The sequence below is a fragment of the Oncorhynchus mykiss genome, chromosome 20, assembly GCF_013265735.2.
Source record: "Oncorhynchus mykiss isolate Arlee chromosome 20, USDA_OmykA_1.1, whole genome shotgun sequence".
NCBI lineage: Eukaryota > Metazoa > Chordata > Actinopteri > Salmoniformes > Salmonidae > Oncorhynchus > Oncorhynchus mykiss.
This window is the reverse complement of record NC_048584.1, coordinates 12,616,493-12,639,439: the sequence shown is the minus strand read 5'-3', so window position 1 is coordinate 12,639,439 and position 22,947 is coordinate 12,616,493. Positions and strand designations below refer to the sequence as shown.

The window sequence follows — 22,947 nt, the reverse complement described above, 5'->3', positions numbered from 1 at the left end:
GTCTTTTGGCAAACTCCAAGCAGACTGTCATGTGCCTTTTACAGAGGAGTGGCTTCCGTCTGGCAACTCTACCATAAAGGCCTGATTGGAGGAGTGCTGCAGAGATGTTGTCCTTCTAGAAGGTTCTCCCATCTCCACAGAGGAACTCTGGAGCTCTGCCATCGGGTTCTTAGTCACCTCCCTGACCAAGGCCCTTCTCCCCCGATTGAAAGTCTTCCATTTAAGAATGATGGAGGCCACTTCGTTCTTGGGGACCTTCAATACTGCAGAAATGTTTTGGTACACTTCCCCAGATCTGTGCCTTGACACAATCCTGTGTCAAGAGATCTATGGATAATTCCTTCAACCTCATGGCTTGGTTTTTGCTTTGAGATGCACTGTCAACTGTCGGACCTTGTGTAGACAGATGTGTGCCTTTCCAAATCATGTCCAATCAATTGAATTTACCACAGGTGGACTCCAATCAAGTTGATAAATGGAAACAGATGCACTTGAGTCTCATAGCAAAGGGTCCTAAAACTTACGTAAATAAGGTATTTGAGAAAATGTCTTAATACCGGTTTTCACTTTGTCATTATGGGGTATTGTGTGTAGATTGATTATTTTTTAAATCCATTTTAGAACAAGGCTGTAACGTAACAAAATGTGGAAAGTCAAGGGGTCTGAATACTTTCCGAATGCAGTGTACCACCAATGACTGTATTTGTTAGTGACATAGAAATAGTTGTGCTATTCATCCATTTTCAGTCCTGTGGCCTTCACCAAATGAAGTCCTAAACGAATATGTTATCATTCAAATGATATGACTTTACCCAATAAAGCACATATTTCATAAGGCTTTATTTTATGGGCATAGTTCTACCCTAATACAGTGGCCTGAAAGTTGTGGTTTTCAGGCAACATCAGACCTGCAAGTCACATTATGCTGGCTTGCAAAGTGATGAGTAATTCCTTTTGGAATCCAGCCAGAGTGGGGATATCCAACATTTTGACATTTGATTTACCCACAACCTGAATTCAGATTGACTGCCTGGTTGGGAACACTAAGATATGAGACTACCTAAACCAGTGGTTCTCAACAGGTTTTGCCTCGAGACCAGAATTGAACCTTGTTGTCTCAGTCGTTATCCAATATTCACAAAGGATTTTTTGTTGTTGCCAAAATGCAATCTGGAAAACAATGTTTAATGCTATATTGATAGTAAATGTACCAATTATTGGACAAGGGAACAACAATCCCACCTTTTTCATTGTCAATAATTACATTTTGCCTATATTCGTGATGAAGAATGTTAAGCTCACTGGTTTGAGACCACAAAATCAACCAAATCTGCGAAATAGAGGCTCTAATAACTCTATATTGGAAATATACTGTGATTGAAGACAAATAGTTCAGAGGTTAAATTATTTAAAAATATAGGTTCATTATCATTTCTACACAGTTTCTGGAGTATCTAAAAATCTGCCTGCTATAGGGCATGGTGGGAAATATGATAATGGTGTGCGTGGTTTTGGTTTAACACCAACACAGTTTTTTTTTACACCAATAGGTGTTAATCTTACACTTACAGAGTACATGTAACACCCAAATCAACACTAGAAATGTTACACTGCAAAATCAACCGGTGCCCCCTGTACATAGCCTGGTTATTGTTATTCTTATTGTGTTACTTTTATTAGTACTTTTTATTTTAGTCTACTTGGTAAATATTTTCTTCTTCTTGAACTGCACTGTTGGTTAAGGGCTTGTAAGTAAGCATTTCACAGTAAAGTCTACACTTGTTGTATTTGGCGCATGTGACAAATAACATTTGATTTGATCCACATAAAGTGGTTCACTACGGGCATTGGTTGTAGAAGGCAGATTGAGGAGGGAGTCCAAATAGATCCGGTCGGCACTGCCACAGATAGGATCAGAATTGAGATTTGGGAATGTGCGTGGGGTACGCTTGGAAAGTACACACGGGATTTTCCGTAATGGGAGGATCTCAATTTGTAACCTGACTCCAATAGACCAGTTAAGGCAAGTTTCAGCTGAACTCACCTCATCTTATCTCAGAAGGGACAGTCACCACTTGACTCTCTCCCACTCTCTCCTTGTGCTGTCATATGTGTGAACATTAAAGATGCCTCTAATATGATGGGTTCCTGTGCAACCTGCTGAAATGTGTTTAAAAGTGTGATTCGTAGGTTAGATGGATAGACTTTTTAATGGAGATGAGGATGGATTTTAGACCCTAATTAACCCCTAGTTAGCTTCAACATGCCGTTTACAGAAAGTTATATTGACATTCCTCGTAATGCATTGCAAAATGTTGTAATTACTGGGGTTTTGTTAACAGATGTTTATCAAGAGCAGGGCTTGATAGATCATAAGAGACTAATGGTCTATTATCCAGCTATTCACTCTAAATACCAAGGCAGTCGACCACTCAACATCAGGAATGACAGGTTTCCTTTTCTGTTTCACCTCTGGCACTGACATTGTACTGTTCAGGAACAAATCCCTAGGCTGATGAAACGAAAGTTAATTTCATCAAACGTTGGAATGTGAATAGAAGGCAAATGAGTAGAACAGAAATGGAAAGCAATCAACAGCGCCATCTACTGTTTGCATTGTCACTATGCCAAGTTCTCAGCTCTCACAGGAATTCTGCTACACAGGTTGAGTCATCAGAGGGTTACAGCTCTGTTGTAACAGTGGTGAAGTCTCTCTGACTGTCAGTGGGTCAGACCTCCATCAGCTCTCACCACGTTGTTTGCTCCTGGCAAAAGAAAAATGTTCAACCCACCCCTCCTCGTTGTCCTCCTCTTCTCCTTGATAACATTATGCAGTACAGGGAAACTTGATATACCTTAGCTTAGAGTAACACTCATTTCTGGTTATGAATGTATTTATTTAATGATTGTATTGAGATTTTCAATACAGGCATACAGAACAATCATACTCTGAATCAGATAACTGAGCTAAGTGTGGAATAAGTCAAGGGGTATGAATACTTTCTGAAGGCACTGTAAGAAGTCCCCTGGAAGTTTAGTAAGTCTATATAAGGACATCTGTGGGTGGATACTTTTCACAGAGAACTCATAAAAGGAGAGCGCTTTTGCAGGAGGTTGTTTAAACACGCCCGTCAAGCTCACACACAACAAGACTGAACACAATGCTTCCACAGAGCCTATGGGACTTCATCCTGGGATATAATGCCTGGCTCAGATCAGCTTTCTTCCCTGTGCTTTTCTCCCTCAGCGTCTACCTCACCTTCTGCCTGCCCTTCGTGGTGCTGGACCTCCTCTCCCCCAGGCTGGCCTGGATCAGGACCTTTAAGATCCAGCAGAAGAGCCACGTCTCCTGGACCATGATGTGGAGCTGCCTGGCTCACTCCCTCTACAACCATGTAGTGTTCCTCTTCCCTCTCACTGTGCTGCACTGGTTCTGGAGACCAGCCACCTTCATGCCCGAGGCCCCCGGAACGCTGCGTCTCATCTGGGACGTGGTCGCCTGCCTCCTGCTGTTCGACTTCCAATACTTCATCTGGCATCTGTTGCACCATAAGGTGCCCTGGCTCTACCGGACGTTCCACAAGGTGCACCACAAGCACACATCCACCTTCGCCCTGACCACTGAGTACTCTGGGGCCTGGGAAACCCTGTCTCTGGGATTCTTCGCTGGGGTCAACCCTCTGCTGCTGGGCTGCCACCCCCTGACAGAGATGCTCTTCTATGTTCTGAATATCTGGCTTTCTGTGGAGGACCACTCTGGCTATGACCTGCCCTGGTCCACACATAGACTGGTGCCCTTTGGGCTCTACGGTGGAGCTCCGCACCACGACCTGCACCATCTGAAGTTCAAGTCCAACTATGCTCCGTACTTCACACACTGGGACAGGGTTTTTGGGACATTGCACAAGCATTCAGACTGAATTTCTGCACAGAAGAAAGTGCAATTGGACATCTTGAATATCTTTTATGTTAAAAGGATGGGATGCAGAGAGCATCACTTTGTGATATATTTTATTATGTGTCGATGTTATTTACCATAGTAAAGATAAAGCTGTATTTAATCAAATGATTTTTTATTAAGTGTGTTGTTTATAATGGCGCAGCCTGACTGCAGATTTTCTATGACAGTTGTATATTAAAGATTCATGCAATGGACTCTACAATGTACAAACATTTTCAGGTTAAATTTAAAACCTGGTTAAATTAACCAGTTTAGTCAGAACTATCAGAATGAATTTGACTGAGATTGAATGACTGAAGACTATTGTGCATGTTTGTGTTGACTTCTCAGTGCTACTGGGTGAGCATCACTGAACAAAATGTTCAGCTGTTTCAAGCTGTATGCAGTATTAACAAGGGATGACTCCCAACATTTTAGTTACAAAACAAGATGTAATAAAACTTGTGACCTAAATATTTGTGTGGCTCGCTTTCATTCATCTACATTCTTCCGTACATAAGCCTATTTGTTTATACGATGTTGTTGATTTATAGAGATGGCTGTTTTCAGATACAGCAACGCTGCATGCAGCACAACCATGATGGTTTTCTATGACGCATACATACATAAACATCATTTGTATGCAGTCATTTGAAACCCATGAGTGTGCCACCGTGCGCCAAAAGACATTTATATTGATACACGTTTCTACGAGGGGTCCATTAGGGCTCGAGACACTTTCATGAGGCAGATGACCACATGAATCATGTGGTCTAAGTGGAAGGATTCTTCTCACCAAAGTCTTGCTGCATCCCAAATGTGTTATTTTGTTAATCGTGACCTTGTGATCAAAAGAGGTCATTGCTCATTGCAAGATCGAGGAGTTTTTTCTGGACCATGTGACCTGAACATGAACAAAGGTTTTCTACATTAGCATGTACTCATTTTATGAGTTTCTAACAAACAGTTTTCTTTCTTTCTTACGATAGATGGACAATAGTATCCATGTTAATTAGGCCCTTTCCAATGTTACTGGAATTAGGTGAAAGTTGTGCCAGAATACCCTGGTGACAGGATGCAGACATTTCCTGACCTCCCCGCGAGGGGAAGTACAGAATGAAGTCCACTATTTTTAAAAGTGCAGTAATCAACCTTGCCCCCATCCACACTTTCAAATGAAATATGAAGTTGCCAAAGCCTCATCTAAAAAGGGAAAAGGACATCTTCCTGAGATTGACAATTGAGAATTTCCCAGAAGTAATTGGAGAATTCCCGAACAGGAGAAGAAACAATACAATTCTGCAGACAAAACAGAGCCATCAGACACTCGTTTCCTGGCCTATGCAATACACTGTATGACGTTTTCTGATTATATCTTTGTGAACATGTAGGATTCTTTGTGAATGTTATGATAGCGTTTCAAGCAGTATTTTCCAGATTGTGGTTTGCGGCCCACTGGTGTGTTGTCACTGGTCCATGGGTTGTGGTCAACAATGGGTTTGAGGTTACAAGAGGCACTGGCATTGTTTTTTTGATTTTTTTATCATTTAACCTTTTATTTAACTAGGCAAGTCAGTGAATCACAGAGGATCCCACAAAATGGAGAAGCACTGTTTGAAGCAATATCACACAGATTTAGAATTGTATATTCTTTCGTGTTTGCTATTCGTGGTTCACTTTTAAAGACAACTAGAAGTATGCTATTGGATAATATGTGAGAATGATGGTGTTTAGGTTTTTGCTATGATGGTGAGTTCTCAGGCTGAGATGAGTCTTACAAATCAAATCAAATTTTATTTGTCACATGTGCCAAATACAACAGGTATTTCACCTTACAGTGAAATCAACCATTGTGTGTGGGATAAGCTTGGAAAGTATTTCCAGCAATGGGAGGATCACAATTTGTAGCCTAACTCCAAAACCCAAAAGACTAGTCAAGACAAGTGTGAACAGATGCTTATCAAGAGTAGGGCTTGGTAGGTCATATATGAGTCATGGTCTACTATCCAGCTATTCACTCGAAATACCAAGGCAGTCGACCACTCAACATCAGGAATGAGACGTTTCTGTTTCAAATCAAATCAAATGTTATAAGTCACACGTGCCGAATACAGCAGTGAAATGCTTACTTACGAGCCCTTTACCGCCAATGCAGTTTAAAAACAAATACAGATAAGAATAAGAAATAAAAGCAACAAGTCATTTGAAGAGCAGCAGTAAAATAACAATAGTGAGACTATATACAGGGGGGTACCGGTAAAGAGTCAATGTGAGGGCGCACCGGGTTAGTTGAGGTAAAATGTACATGTAGGTAGAGTTGTTAAAGTGACTATGCATAGATGGTAACAACAGAGAGTAGCAGCGGTGTAAAGGGGGGTGGGGGTAAAATACAAATCGTCTGGGTAGCCATTTGATTAGGTGTTCAGAAGTCTTATCCCTTGGGGGTAGAAGCTGTTTAGAAGCCTCTTGAACCTAGACTTGGTGCTCCAGGTACCTCTTGCCGTGCGGTAGCAGAACAGTCTATGACTAGGGTGGCTGGAGTCTTTGATAATTTTTAGGGCCTTCCTCTGACACCGCATGGTATAGAGGTCCTAGATGGCAGGAAGCTTGGCCCCAGTGATGTACTTGGCCCCCGTGATGTACCACACTACCTTCTGTAGTGCCTTGCAGTTGGAGGCCTAGCAGTTGCCATACCAGGCAGTGATGAAACCTGTCAGTATGCTCTCGATGGGGCAGCTGACAAATGAGTAGAAGGCAAACAGAAAGCAATCAACAGCACCACCTACTATTTGCATAGTCACTATGCCTAGTTCTCAGCTCTCACTGTAATTCTGCTACCCAGGTTGAGTCATCAGCGGGCCACAGCTCTGTTGTAAAAGTGGTAAAGTTTCTCTGTCTGTCAGTGGGTCAGACCTCCATCAGCTCTCACCACGTTGTTTGCTCCTAGCAAAACATTAATTTATGCGCAACCCACCCCTCCTCGTCCTCTTCCTTCCTATGATAACATGATGCAATACAGTGAAACCTTGATGTTAGGATTTTTTAATTGTTGGGTAAGGTTTTTAGAAGCATGTTGATGTATGCATTATGATCCATCTGATCAACAACAGCAGAGAAACTAGTTTGCTTTATTGATGATTTATCTTGAAAGAACTGATTGATTCTTCACAAAAAAATACAGTTTTATATCTTTATGTTTGAAGCCTGAAATGTGGCAAAAGGTCGCAAAGTTCAAGGGGGCCGAATACTTTCGCAAGGCACTGTACATTGAATCATTGAATTCACAAATAATACATTATATTCCATGATATGGAACTGAATCGAATTAACATTGCAGTCCTGTGGCTTTAACCGAGTTAATTCGAATGAATGATGAATGATATCTTTATAATTAAACTTTTTTATGACAATACATTACATATCTGATAAGGCCTTATTTTGAGGCTTAGCTTTACCGTAATACAGTGGCCTGAAACTCATGGTTTACAAGCCACATCCGGCTTGCAAGTAGGGTTGCAAAATTCTAGTAACTTTCCCAAAATGTTCAGATTTTCAATCTTCCAGCTGTGATTTCTGGAAAAACCAAGTGAAATTAACCAGAATTTTCCAACCCTACCTGCAAATCACATTATGTTGGCTTGCAAAGGGATACATCATTCCTATTGCAATCAAGCCAGAGTTAGGACATTTCAATGGTTGACATTTGTATTCACTCACAAACTGCATTCATAATGACTGCCAGGGTTAGGAACTTTGTGAGGAGACTACCTAAGCCATTTAAACTGGAACAACCATTTCCGTAACAGGTGCAAAAAATGTAACTGAATGATAGGATTAGTTTAGAAAAATGTATGTTATTTATCTTTGCGTAGCATAGAATTATTCACTCAATGCACATGCAAAAACACAGATATTCAAAACAATACCCAAAAAATAAACCCGCAGTAGTGCATGTTGGGGAAAAAAGTGAATTTGTTATCATAACTTTATAAAATACAGTTGATGTGACTAATTTAGTTTTGAGTCAGTACCAAAAACATTTTAAGTAATGATGACTTTTCATTGACTTTGAGATCAATTTAACAAAAGTATTTAAATAAAAAATTCCTTGGGCTTTACAGCACATTTAATATTGTTCTTGTGACTGACTGGGTTCAAACCGGGTCTCCTGCATATCACAAGACTGTGTTAGCCCACTTAGCTAATGTCGATAAGAATTCGTTCAAGAAGTTCATGTTAATTACTCTGTATGCATAGCAAGTATCGCTTCCCCCTGATTCAGCTCATACGAGACAAAAACTCAGGACCTCTGCCTTGCAAACACATGGACCCTCTTTCCTGAAGCATTCCAACCCATCATATTGAAAAAGGCCTTCTTCAGTTATGCAAGGGGTGACACTTCAGGCTGATGAGTGAGTTTCACAGATCCCCATCTGTTACACTAACACAAGTCTTCAAGATCCAGCAAGGTTACTCATCAAGACAGCATGGTTTGGTGATCTATGCTGACGTGATGAGCAACCTTGCCTGAGACCTGAAGACGTGTTAGTTTGACATGTGTTAGTTTGTGTTAGACGTGCTAGTTTCAAGTCTCCAGCAAGTGTACTCATTAAAGGTTAACATGTGACTGACTGGGTTAAGACCGTGTTAGCCTGCTGAGTTAAAGCCTAAGCATTTGTTCCTGTGACTACACTCTAAAAAGAAAAGGTTCATGGAGTATCCTTGAGGGATTCTTCAAATTGCAACTGTGGAGGAACCCCTGTAAGTTCTTCAAAGAACCTCTTTTTAATGGATCGTCAAAGGACCTTTTGAAGAACCTTTTGGGGTTCATTTTTGAATCACCTCCCCTTCCCTATTATTATGACTAATAAGAAGAATAATATACATAACAACAACAACAATAACATAACATGTTTGTTGTTTTACTATGATTTTAGTGGCAAAGCAGAATTTAAAAAATCTAAACCTAAAGTAAACTCCCTGCAGAGCTCCAAGTCTAATGGGTATTGTATATCCTCTGGGAAGGATTGTTTTGATAATGGTTTTCATACACATACCTTGTCCATAATGTAGAGGCCTCTGGGATTTTAAATGAAGAGGTAAGGGGGGAGGATGGTACAAGTGATCTACATAACATACCAATTGACTTACCTTTGTATGCCTCCTCGTCTTTATACCTGCAGACACACACACACAGTAGTGAGCAGTTCAGTCATCTGCGCCCAATACAGCCAGCCTTCAACATGTTCCTATAGCCTACATATTCTTACCTCTTTGTTGACTGATATCCATTAAATTGTGTCCATGTTCTGTTTGAGAACGAGTTTTAAAAGGGAGAAAGTGTATAAACAACACAACAATTTGTACACATTTTTACAAATATACCACCCATATATAAATAGGCTTTTATAATAGGTTTTTATAAGGTTTTTATAATTTATAATGATAAATGTATCATTATAAAACAGTATCAATTTGATCGTACAAGGGACAAACCTTAACTGAAAAATGTAAAGAGCTCCTCCATTTAAGTTATGTGCCTGCTCCTGCTGTCCTTTCAAATCCAAATGTTTCAGTTGGGCAGTTAGGTTCCTCCAAGAATACCCCCCCCCCCCCCCCCCCTTGATTAATCTTACCTCCTATGGGGTTCTTGGAATAACCTTTTGGGAGCAATTTCCAGTGTCAAGCACCCTAAGGTTCTTCAAAGAACTTTGACGATCTTAGAAGAACCCTTATTGAACCCCTCATTTTCAGAGTGTCGGATGGGTCTCTTGAAGATGGTCAAAGGGGGGTGACGTGTAAGACAGGTGGTTCAGTGAACACGCTCACGTGATGAGTAGGCTGTGTGGTCCTCTGTAGCCTGTCCTCCTATAGCTCCTCCCACCAGCCTCCTATAGTGCACATATCCTTCCCCTTCTGTTTGCTACAGAAAGTGCTCTTGTTGTGCAGTAGTTTAGTTTAGTGTATTAGGATCCCCATTAGCTACTGCACATGCAGCAGGTGCTGGATGCTGGTTTGAATCCCCAAGGCCCTTTCAATGTGTGTTTGAGCAAGGAACTTAACCGTAGTCTCTCTGCATAAAATTGGAGCTAAATGCTGTGTTTTTTTTTAAGTGTTGAAATAATAAACAGCTTTGCTTAAAAATGTCCACATGATGTTTCCACTGTTAAATAAAATGGGTACGTTACCAGGGTAGCTAACTCTGTGTTGTTGCTTTTTCTTTATATTCTGGAAAAGGATTACACTTGACTTAAAGCCTACAAATACCTTTTATAGTGTTTTATAAATAAGTGAATAAAACATCACACTGAGTTTTATAACCTCTTATGAGTTATTATGGACGCTGATAGTTATAAGTTATAACGCATTATGAAGGACGTTATGAAGCGTTATGTACTTCATAGAAAGTGTTACCAAACACTTCATTCCAGCAGTTGGGTTGAATCTGAACTCAAAACATCTAAATATGAACTCTTCCCTAAAGCTGTTTTGCTGAAAAACAAAAGTTATTATTATGCCACTAGAGGGCGAGAGAGGAAAAGGCACATGGAGTACAGAGAGTGCCAGTGCTTCGCAGAACGCAGACAGTGAGGGCAGTAAAGGGGAAGGGGGATACCAGTTGGCCAGAGGTCAGGTGAGGCTAAATACAACAGTAAAAGAGGTGGAAGCCCACAGAGACAAGACAGATTACACCAGATAATATCCCTAGGTTTACCCAGTAGGGCATTCTGTCTTCTTTTTCTCATCTTCTTCACCTCATCACCACAGATTTGATTGGATTTGGCTGGTGAAAGCAATATGGTTGAGACCTTCAAATCCTTTGACCAATCAGAGGCCATTAAGGAAATGGAACAAGGAACTGAAGTCTGAAGAGTATTGAGGTACTGGATCTGTACTCGAGTTAGCTAACACAGTGTTCTCGTTCTCTCTCTCTCTCTCTCTCTCTCTCTCTCTCTCTCTCTCTCTCTCACACACACACACATAGACAATCACGCACACACGCACGCGCGCGCACACACACACGCACACACACGCACGCACACACACACACACACACACATACACACACACACACACACACACACACATACAGAGAGAGAGAGAGAGAGAGAGAGAGAGAGAGACGGGAGAGACGAGAAGAAAATGGGCTCGGGCTCAGGCCTTGCTTGCGAGGAGTCACCATAAGACATTCCAGAGCTGGTTGTGAGCAGATGCCTGTTGATGCTAAGCGTCCAATGAGAAGGCAGAAGGGAACGTCCTTAAAGACCACAGCTGCTTTGCCATTTTCGGTCAAAGCACATGCCAGTAGAGCCCTGCAAGAGCCCAACGCCCTGCTGCACACACTGGCCTGCTGCACACACTGGCCTGCTCTGATCGGTTGATGTCTGCCGTGATGGCCTGGCGTCAGATGGGGATTTAATGTGGAGAGGATTGATATCAACGCTGATAGTCGGAACAGTAGCAGCAGTAGCTGTGTTGAGGGAGATGTAATGGTCTACAGCCACGTTCCCCTATAAATGCTGCTAACTCGATTCAATGAAAGAGGCATAGGTGGAAGATACTGAGGGGCAGAGATGTTTGTCAAGTTATGTGACATCAAGGTTATGATGACTATCATGTTCCTTTAGAACCTCTCAAATAGATAACAACATGTCTTACATGATGCTGTATACCCCTGGTCTTCCGAAAGGTGCAGTGTTATGCATTGTCTTTCAAAACAAGGCTCACTGAATCAGTTGCTGCCGTTACTATCACTTAGGCGCGCAGATGTGCCTTCAATGAGGCAAAGAACGAGAGGAGGTCTCATAAAGGAGAAGAGAAGTCGCTGCAAGAGAGGAGAGGAAGTAAAGAGTGCAGCTAAACATGGGAATAAGTGAGCACACGCTGACTGATGGGGTGCAAAGGATACCTTCAGTTTAAACACGCAGAGCGACTTTTCACCCACAGTATTACGTAGATGCAGACGCACCCACACGCACGCGCACCCACACTCACGCACACACACACCACACACACACAGACAGACAGACAGACAGACAGACACACACACACACACACACACACACACACACACAAAATAGAGTGAGGGTATGTTTTTTCCCAGACCACACCTTCGGTGGGATTGTTTCTTCCCTACATGCCTTGAGGAAGCACGGTCTGCCAAGTCTCTCCTTATTTACTGAACAGCTCCTTTTTTGGTGCTGCATTCAAATCTTCTGTGCGCTGTTACTGTGGCCGAGTGGGAGGCAGGTCAGTGGCTTTCCTTCCATGTGTAAAGCTGACCTCCAATTTGAGGGATTTCACGCTGACAGAGAGTGATGAACACCAGCCATGCTAGTATTGCAAAGGTCATGTATTGGTAAAGGGGCTCTTTGTAAAGATGTGCAAGTCTGACTAGTTAGACAATATTGGGAGAGCTGTGTACTGTTGAATCATTTTGCCCTTGTGTTACAATGAATGAAAAGTCTTGTAATGTGGTACATTTGGCCATCTTGCTGTACAACGTCTTGTTACTAATTCCAAGTGTTAAAAGTATGAACGGAAGGAATACCAGCATCAGCTAGCATCAGTCTAGGATGGAGTGTAGGCTACAACAAACTACATTTATTTTTGACAGCAGATCTAACATTCCAAGCATTTTTTCCATGAAACAGTTTAGCTTCTGTACTACTGAACATGACCAATCCTTTAATACAACAGGACTGAGAATTCCCTCGATCACACAACTAAGGAACAAAATCAGTCAAATATCATCCTCATGACTTTGCAGAACATGAGAAGGAATTGAGAATGTTATTTCAAGATTTATGCCAGAGAAAGAAAAATATGTACTTTTAAAACTTGAATTAGAAACAAAATAGAGAGATTTTGCTGTGGCTTTAAAGCTGCTGATCGTTGGGTGACAGCTACATTATTTTGCACAGCCTGATGAGTCCGGATCATTTGGACTGTTTCAGAGGGATTGCTGTACCATTTGCATCAAATGACAATTCATATTCGCTGACAATAGCCTTTCACAGTACATTTAGTTGAGCTCAACTACAAACCCAATAGTCCTCCAGTCATGCTGATAATATTCTTACTCTCTCACTTCCTTATTCCCTCTCTCCGCCCCCTTTCACCTCACTCTCTCCCCTACTGTCTCTCATCCTGATATGGCTTTGTGCTGGCCATCGTCAGTACGTTGTTGTAGCGTAGCATACCTCATCAGACAAGCAGAGAGCCCAGAGAGCCTGGGACCTGAGACAACACCCGGCCAATCCGTCTGAAGATGAGCTCATGGGTTTACAGTATGGGATCTCACCAGCGCCAGGGTAGATGATGATGACCGTCCCATCCCCAACTTATGACCAGCGGCACCTCATATCGTTCAATATTAACGCCATCTATTTAGCTTCAACTTAAAGGGGCACCTAAGCTTTTGACCATAGAATGAAAACGAGTCATTTTCACATACGTGTAGGCTAGAAACACTGGTATGGTGACGTAGATAATGAATATGAGGTTAAAATGTGGTGAAATGGCCCTTTCATAAAAACGATGCTGGAAGATAAAGTTATTTTTGACCAGGGGAGAACTGTTCGTCTGACCCCCTGATTGTTAGAGCCGAGTGATGTAGCCTTTGTAATACTAAGAGCCAGCGACTCAACACGCCACTTTCTGTGGGTCTCGGCGCTGTGGCAATGGGCAGTTGGTGACAGGTTCTTTCAGCACCGTCAGTAAAACCTCACTTTTCCTCGCTATGGTCTCAAGGTCTACCTACCCACGCCGCCGCTCACAAACGGGTTTGGTAACACTCACTTTATCTGGATTGCCCCAAGTAGATGTTCTGTAGATGTTCAATAACTGTCAACAACATTTCAACTAACTATCTACTAACCCTAGCCCAACCCTAACATGAACCCTTATCCTAACCCTAAACAGTAACCGTAGCAACCAGTTGCTTATCAACAGATAGTTTAGTGTTAGTATGACCATCTGAAGATCAACTATATGAGATTATCCAGATAAAGTGGGACCACTCTCCTTTCAGTGTGGGTCATCACAGAAGATATCTGGAAGATCATTCCAGAGAAGCACTGAGAAAAAAATGTGCAGAATAACAATCTGACATTTTGAAAGGTCAGGATATTCCCTAGTTACAATACAATTTAACAGACCTCTACCTCAACTGACAAGAAATAATATTTCTTCACACCTATCGAATATTTCCTCATCTAACTGATGCCAATTCAAACAGCACCTATAGGCTGTATTTGTGACCTAACCCGTTTCACTCTTCCGTGTCACTCCGTCTGTGTGTGTGTGTGAGGGCCCTGTGTGTCACAGGGGGCAGTCCTATGAGCTCTGTGCTGTGTGTTTATGTTCCAGGATGGTGAGATCTCCTGCCTTTCACAGAAAAAAGGCCCCTGGAATGCTCTGAATGATGGGACTGGGGCCCTCCACTAAAGCACTAGGATTGGACTGTTTTCCCCCGGCCATCCCTATAAGGCTCTGGCTGAGTGAGGCAGACAGGGAGAGTGCAGCCCCGGCTCCATGTTTGGGAAGTGGGAGGGGGAAGTGGAGGATAGGGTCTGGGAGCTACATAAACTCTCCCCAGGCCAGTGAGGGGGCACACCATCCTTGAGAGGCACACCCCGGCCAAGCACTGTCAGGGTAAGTAGGCCACCACCTCACCTCTCCTTTCTCCCTCTCTCTTCCCTGCTCTTCTCCTATCATCTTCTTTCCCCCTCTCTCTTCCCTGCTCCTCTCAGCCCCTCTCTGTCCTCTCTCCTCCCTGCTCCTCTCCTATCATCTTCTTTCCACTTCTTTCTTCTCTGCTCTCCTCTACCCTCTCCTCCTCTACCGCCTGCCAGTCTGCCTGACTGCCTCAAGTCGACACCTGCTAAATTGGTATCTGCTAATCTGCTAGTCTGAGTCAACTGCAGGGGTCAGCACCTTACAGCACAGGCGGCTGCTTAATTTAAACCAAGCTCATTAGCCTTGAAGAGCTTTGGCTAATCTCGCAGGTGTATGTTAATGCAAGACAGGGATTTTGAAGTCTCACAACTAAGTCACTGTGGTCTGTTGTGGGTATTAAGTGTCACAGCTCTTGGAAGAGATCTTAATCATCATGCTGTTGTGGTTCACTTAGGATTTGTGGTTGAAGAAGCAAGTGTTGCTGCTTGAAAGAGTGTGGTAGAATAACACAGTTGTAAATGCTCAATTTGCAATGTCTTGTTGCAACTAAGGTATAGGCTCAGAAACCTGTTATCACTTATAAATTGTTTTTTCAGTTAGTTGATCATAGTATTAGACAACTGGGTCAGTGCCATAACGCAAGGTATAGGCTCAGAAACCTGTTATCACTTATAAATTGTTTTTTCAGTTAGTTGATCATAGTATTAGACAGCTGGGTCAGTGCCATAACGCAAGATAAACATTTCTCTCAAAGGTTGTCTCAAAGTCTTGTAACGTCTCTTGGAAACAGTCAGGCTCATAGATTGTCTCATAGAGTGTTAAGTCTCTTGGGAACTCAGTCAGTTTGGAAAGTTTGGTCGTTTACTGTCTACAGTTTTGAAATGTGGAAAGCTTTTGAAATGTGCAAATGAGGTGATGACTGGTTGCATATAGGGGTCTCTGCTATGTTCTGCAAATGACGGGAGTCTTGAAGAGTTCAACACCAGCCAATCTTCAGCAGTGAACTCCATCATAGTTGCTCATGGTGCCCTCTGCTGGAAAGCTTTGGAAACCTTTATTCCAAAGGTTTATGACTAAATATGGTTCTCCTTGATTCTGCTGCCCTCTCTCTCTCTCTCTCTCCCTCCCATCCCTGTCATGTTTCTCTCCTTTCTAGTTTTTTTTACAATTGTAGACAGGCAGGGCCAGAGAGGAAGGGAGTGAAGGAGAAAGGTTTTCAAAGTCCAGTCCAAAGACAGACATGATGTCGCATCATTTCCTAATTAGGAAGTTTTCCCAGGGTGCTGAATCCATTCATTACAGACTGGAGTACAACCCTAACCCTAACTCAGGAGGTTTGTAGGGTAACTCCTATGGGGAGTTTTGGTCTTAATCATGAATGTTCTGCTATTAATGTTACATTTGTACAGTGTTATAACATTGTATAACAATGTGCTCCATAGGCTTTTGGAAAAATGTATTTATATTGTACTCCAAGCACATGCCAACATTCCAAATGGACTTTTTCACTTTTAATAGGAATAGCCTACATCCTTTTTTTCACATTTTGGTACAGACTAGTGGATTTACCTGAGCCATGTATTCCTGCATGAATTAATGTCAATAATTGCCACACCAGACTTTTGTTGTGGTTTACGGTTTTCATGAATTCACCTCAGAAGGGTGTGGTCACATTACTTTAGAGGGATAGACTTACTCTCACACACACACACACACACACACACACACACACACACACACACACACACACACACACACACACACACACACACACACACACTAATCTACCATTCTGTAGATGTTAACTTACTCTTCTGTTTGGTGCCCCTGCAGTGATTGTCTCCAGTCGGAGTAAGGAAGGTAAAGCAAAGAATTGACAATGTGTGACGACGAAGAGAGCACCGCCCTTGTGTGTGACAATGGGTCCGGTCTGTGCAAGGCAGGCTTCGCCGGGGACGACGCCCCCAGAGCAGTATTCCCCTCCATCGTAGGCCGTCCCAGACATCAGGTGAGCCGCCATTTGTCCATCAAAAGAGCGGCTGGATGTAACCGACTTCTGATTGGGCGATGGGAAATCATCCACTTTTTGACCGTAGTCTTTCATGGTCCTTGTTATATTCTTAATTTCAAAGCAATTTTATTTAAATGTTTCACTTTTGTTACCCATCATGGTTTAAGTCTCCACACAGCAAAGTCTATTTGTTGAATTTCAGTGCTAGCAATAGCATCCACTTTACAGTGTGGTGAGTGTGTTTCTGAGCAGCCTGTTCCTCTCGCTAGGGTGTGATGGTCGGCATGGGACAGAAAGACAGTTATGTGGGTGACGAGGCGCAGAGCAAAAGAGGTATCCTAACCCTGAAGTACCCCATCGAGCACGGCATCATCACAAACTGGGATGACATGGAAAAAGTAAGCCTACCACACCCTACTACACACAATACAACAATGACACACAGACTCATAAAACACACATGACTTGGACGACCATCAAAAAAAAATCACATTGGAAAACAGGAACACACTCCAACATGGAATTTGATGTACGTTCATTTTCCATCATGTCACCCAAAAATAGCCCCTCAGCCAACACAACTCCCCGGGTGGCACTTTGGGATCCATCCAGTGGCATTTAGATCCAGGATCTATTCTCAGAACTACGACATGATCATTGGTTAGCTAAAGAGATGTTATGCTACTGGCACCCCCCCATCCTCCACCATGGCAGTCTTGTCATGTAATTTAGCTATGACTCATCCCCGGTGACTAGGAGACAAACATGTCAACCAATTATCTCAGGGCACATGCTGTCATCCCCTCAACAGATGCATGCAACAGATGGTGTTATTCACTTAGAATCGTAAATTTCTCTCAAGATCGACCTCAATGTTTTGTGTGGGATTTCAACACGGGCCTCAATCAAACCCCTTTTTTTTCACCAGGTTGTGGTGAGGCTGTTTGTTTGATTGGTTTGTGTGTTTTGTGTGGGTTGGCAGATTTGGCATCACTCTTTCTACAATGAGCTCCGTGTGGCCCCAGAGGAACACCCCACCCTGCTGACAGAGGCCCCCCTTAACCCCAAAGCCAACAGGGAGAAGATGACCCAGGTGATGACCCTCATACACTACAGCTGGGACTTGGTCCAATGTATATCTCTAACCTAGCCTTTTAAGGCTCTGTAAGGCTCTTGATATATACAGAAGAAATGTGTTACACGATGCTATGACCTTTGATTAGTGCCGTGAGAATGATATGTTAGTGTGAAAAAATAACACTGTAACCTAAACAAATGGTCCTGTTCTAGATTATGTTTGAGACCTTCAACGTTCCAGCCATGTACGTAGCTATCCAGGCTGTTCTGTCCCTTTACGCCTCTGGTCGCACAACAGGTCAGTCTAACACACCAGTCAAAACCAGCCTCATTTTATACTGACCATTCAGTTCCACTGGGTCTTAACCTTCGTGTCCTCCCAAAAAAACGGTGTCCTCCTAAACCTCCACAGGTATTGTCCTTGACTCTGGTGATGGTGTCACCCACAACGTCCCCATCTATGAGGGTTATGCCCTGCCCCACGCCATCATGCGTCTGGACCTGGCTGGCCGCGATCTCACTGACTACCTCATGAAGATCCTGACCGAGAGGGGCTACTCATTCGTCACCACCGGTCAGTAGGAACTCAGAGATGGGCAAATCTCTGATGAGACTATATTCTCTCATACTGTACAGTATATGACTTTTAAGCAGAGGCCTACGCGGACACAGAGGTGCTGTTCTGCCAAACTACCAATCAATCCTTGATCTAACCTCCCCCTTATCCTCCTATCTCTAGCCGAGAGAGAAATTGTCCGCGATATCAAGGAGAAGTTGTGCTACGTGGCCCTGGACTTTGAGAATGAGATGGCCACCGCTGCCTCCTCCTCCTCTCTGGAGAAAAGCTATGAGCTGCCCGACGGTCAGGTCATCACCATCGGCAATGAGAGATTCCGCTGCCCCGAGACCCTCTTCCAGCCCTCCTTCATCGGTAATCCCACTCTCTTTTTCTTGTATCCCTTTTTCACTCTCTCCATCTGCCGTTCTCTCAACAGTTTGAAACAAGGATCTATCTCTGTCTCTTGTTGTGACTCTGTGTGATTTCCTCTGGTTTCCTCCCCAGGCATGGAGTCCGCTGGTATCCATGAAACCACTTACAACAGCATCATGAAGTGTGACATTGACATCCGTAAGGACCTGTACGCCAACAACGTCCTGTCAGGAGGTACTACCATGTACCCTGGCATCGCAGACAGAATGCAGAAGGAGATCACTGCCCTGGCCCCCAGCACCATGAAGATCAAGGTGTGTAGGACATACTAACATCCAGAGTTAACTTACAAGTCACTGTGTGAGATGTTGTGTAGGGACTTTACCTTGTTCGGTATAGTATTCATCCTAATTTAAAGGTCTATTTTTTGCCATTCACAGACAGTAATGATATTGGTCCATTTCAACGCAATTATCCTTTTGACCTCTTTTACTTTGAATATAAATCTTTGTCTTGATAAATGTTTTGTGATTTCATGCAAGTTGTTACGACTCAATCTGAAGCGAAATATCACAGATTTTTGTCTCACTAAGCTTTATTGTACTGTACCTTAGTCACTGCATATATGTGATTGGCTCATTCTGTGTATTAAATGACATCTTCTGTGTTACCAGATCATCGCCCCACCAGAGAGGAAGTACTCCGTCTGGATTGGTGGCTCCATCCTGGCCTCCCTCTCCACCTTCCAGCAGATGTGGATCAGCAAGCAGGAGTACGACGAGGCCGGCCCTTCCATTGTGCATCGCAAGTGCTTCTAAACAAGGCCCAGACCCACCCACCCACCCACCCACCCCAGCCCACTCCCTCCCTCCAGCCCCAATTTCTGCTCTCGTTCTTTTGCCTGTAAACTGTGAATGTGTCTCCTATTTACCCTCCTGTGTTTCTATCTTTGCACTGCCCACCCCTGAGTGAATGTTATGTTATGTTATTGGTTGGTTATGTTTTTTTGTTTTTTTGTTGAATGAATAAAGCTTGAATGTGCAGCTGATAAAAAAAACTTTGGGGGCCATTGGGGGCCATTCCCGGGGGAGTGTATATAGATTCCAGCAGTGGCGATAGAATGAAGTAGAAGAGGCTGAATCTGTTCCACAGCGCTATAGCATTCTCCCTCTTTTGTTCACTTTGTTCAGTACTTCATCCCTGGATGTGGTCTCTCGCATGGCTCAGATCACTGCTGAAAGCTTCAACCATCTGACTGTTTGTAAAGATCCATGTGAACATGAACGAACACCCAAGGAAGGAATAAAGCTCTCATACAAGGGCCTCTGGCTCATACATTTGTATTACAAGTGTTTCTAATATAACTACTGTAACTACTGCTGCATCGAGCCACATTGTCAGTTACTCTTCTTTTCATACAAAAGACACCAGAATCTATGCGCCACTGCTACCCCACATTCTCCGAAAGTGAACTACAACAGAATGCCTGTTCGTAAAAGAAAAAATACTATTTCCTGGTTCATCCTTTCAGGAGAATGGCTTTGTTTATTCTCTAACAAAATAATTACAGCGACATACTTCATGCCCTGGATTGCAGAGGAACTGGATCCCTGGTCCTGTCTTGATAACCTGTTTTCACTCATTCCTTTCCCTTGATGACATGGTTCTGTTTATTTGGGGGGAAAACGCAGAACAACTACATTTGACAACACATGAAGTGCAGTTAAACAACATCTTGGACAAGGAGATAAAGCAGTATGCATTTTTTATTACCAAAATGGCAGTGGAAAAGTGTGGTAGAGTCACTGCATTGACTGGTTGTCTTTCCCATTGCCAAACATAAAGCCACTACAACACAACATGTTTGTGCAGCACCACTGGGACAGCTGATCACACTGCAGCAATAGTCCAACACCACATTGTACAACTGATAATGCCATTATCAGCACTGCTGTGAGGGCGTGTGCAGAGTAAAAAAATATATGCCCGCTTCTGCCAGAGGTGAAAAAAGGACAGCTCCTATTTCTACAGCGAGGGGTGGTTAAAGGATAGCCATGTCCCAGATCTGTTTATGCTGTTTCGCTAACTTCCATGGTCATTGTCAAGCCAAACAATGATGAGTTGCCAAGACGGCACAAACAGGTCTGAGACCAGGCTAGTTAACTGCTTCATGGGGGTGGAAAGTGAACTTATACCTGAGCTCTGTGTAGTCAAGGCCCTTGGGATGGCAAAAAGATACTCCTCATATAAGGTGTCTAATGCGTCTTTGCTTATACAGTGCCTTCAGACAGTATTCATACCCCTTGACTTATTCCACATTTTGTGTTACAGCCAGAATTCAAAATGGATTTAAATATGTATTTTTCTCTCACCCATCTACAGACAATACCCCATAATGACAAAGTGAAAACATGTTTTTAGAAATGTAGCAAATGTGTTCAAAAACAAATACAGAAATATCTCATTTACATAATTATTCACACCCCTTTGCTATGACACTCCAAATTGAGCTCAGGTGCATCCAATTTCCTTTGATCATCCATAAGACATCGCTACAACTTAAGTGGAGTTCCCCTGTGGCCAATTCAATTGTTTGGAGGTTATTTACTGTATATACAGTATAGAAGGTACCACAGTTGACAGTGCAAGTCAGAGCAGAAACTATACCATGAAGTCCAAGGAACTGTATGTAGATCTCCGAGATAGAATTGTGATGAGGCATATATCTGGGGAAGGGTATAAAACTATTTCTAGAGTGTTGAAAGTTTCCAAGAGCACAGTGGTCTCCATCATTGGGAAATTGCAAACATATGGAAATACCAATCTAAGCAACCGGGCAAGAAGGACCTTGGTCAGGGAGGGGATTATGAACCCAATGACCACTCTGACAGAACTATAAAGTTCTTGTCTGAGATGCCAGAACCTGCCAGAAGGACAACAGTCTCTACAGCACTTTACCAAACTGGGCTTTATGGGAGAGTGGCCAGATGGAAGCCACTCCTGAGAAAAAGGCACATGACAGCACACATGGGGCTTCATTTATAAACTTTATATGCACAAAAAATTCCCCAAAATTCCCGTTTCACGCTAAAGTTGGCAATTATTATTTTTTTAATGTAAAAAAACTTGGTGAGAATGTGCTTATTCTCTCGCAAACTTTAGACCATGCGTATGCAGTTTCTAGTGGTTGAGGTATTGCATGGCAAGAAGTCAAAAGTAGACTAGCCTTGTGCAGGAAAATGTGACCGTCGGGTAGCTAAATATATAATTCCCAGATGCTATCACTAGCCGTTAGTGAGAAAATCAATTTGTTGAATTTTTTGTATTCTAAAAACGTTGAATGCATTAATGTCAAATTCCTCAAGTAGACAATAATTAAATGTATAAACAAAAAATATATATATCATAACCATTGCAGTGGAAATTCCTCAGATTTTCTGGCCAAGATGAATTCATATTCCCGAAGTAGCCATACAACAAATTACCATGCGCAGCTCTCATTTAATTAGGCTTACCACCAGTATTAGATATGCTTTAATTTCCGAAAGTGAGCGCGCTTTATAACATACAATAGAATTCAACAGGTGAACAGACAGTTGATATTTTGCATTGAAGTGTATAGGCTACCACTATAAGTAGTGGCCTATAGTATGAAAAATCCCCCCCCCCCCCCCACAAAACATCCCCCCCCCCCCCCCCCCCCCCCCACAAACCTAGTGCACTACGCGTTTACTAGTGGTGTATTAGCAGACCAATATAGCCTTCTGTAGCATGGGCAAAATTCCAATATTTCCAAAGTACACATTGATTGGTGTTTTTCAGAGTTATAATGTTCCTTCATGTGCACAGCTTTACTTCAGGTCTGATTTATAAAACGGGAAACATGCGTGTATATATGGGATGCACCAAGTTTATAAATCTAAATATTTTTTGTGTGCGCCCTTTTCAGAAATGGTGCATGCAGATATTCTGTGTAAAATTTACAAGCCAGTTATGAGGCCCTTGGAGTTTTCAAAAAGGCACGTGAACAACTAAGAGCGCAAGGCAAAAGATTTTGTGGTCTAATGAGACAAACTTGGCCTGAATGCAAAGCGCTATGTCTGGAGAAAACCAGGCACAGCTCATCACCCGTCTAACACCATCCCTACCGTGAAGCATGGTGGTGGCAGCATCATGCTATAGGGGTGCTTTTCAGCGGCATGGACTGGGAGACTGGTAAGGATAGAGGGAACAAATGGAGCCAAATACAGGAAAATCTTTGATGAAAACCTGCTTCAGAGTGCAAACGACCTTAGACTGGTGTGAAGA

At 42.7% G+C, this 22,947-nt stretch overlaps 2 protein-coding genes across 3 annotated transcripts; both read left to right on the top strand.

Annotated features, from left to right (window-relative positions):
* The first annotated feature begins 3,133 nt into the window (after nt 1-3,133).
* On the top strand, nt 3,134-4,414 carry LOC110498990 (cholesterol 25-hydroxylase-like protein). The gene has a single exon (XM_021575762.2). It carries the CDS (start codon nt 3,162-3,164, stop codon nt 3,918-3,920), a length of 759 nt encoding a protein of 252 aa, XP_021431437.2. The 5' UTR covers nt 3,134-3,161; the 3' UTR covers nt 3,921-4,414.
* Nucleotides 4,415-14,453: 10,039 nt separating this feature from the next.
* LOC110498989 (actin, aortic smooth muscle) lies at nt 14,454-19,974 on the top strand. 2 transcript variants are annotated; one of them, XM_021575761.2, is made up of 9 exons: nt 14,454-14,596; nt 16,454-16,628; nt 16,901-17,029; nt 17,614-17,724; nt 17,922-18,006; nt 18,121-18,282; nt 18,448-18,639; nt 18,772-18,953; nt 19,314-19,457. In XM_021575761.2, exons 2-9 carry the CDS (start codon nt 16,500-16,502, stop codon nt 19,455-19,457), a joined length of 1,134 nt encoding a protein of 377 aa, XP_021431436.1. In that variant the 5' UTR covers nt 14,454-14,596; nt 16,454-16,499. The 2 variants fall into 2 exon arrangements, with proteins under 2 accessions (XP_021431436.1, XP_036811724.1); XM_036955829.1 differs by lacking the exon at nt 14,454-14,596 and having other exon boundaries at nt 19,314-19,974.
* Nucleotides 19,975-22,947: the final 2,973 nt, after the last annotated feature.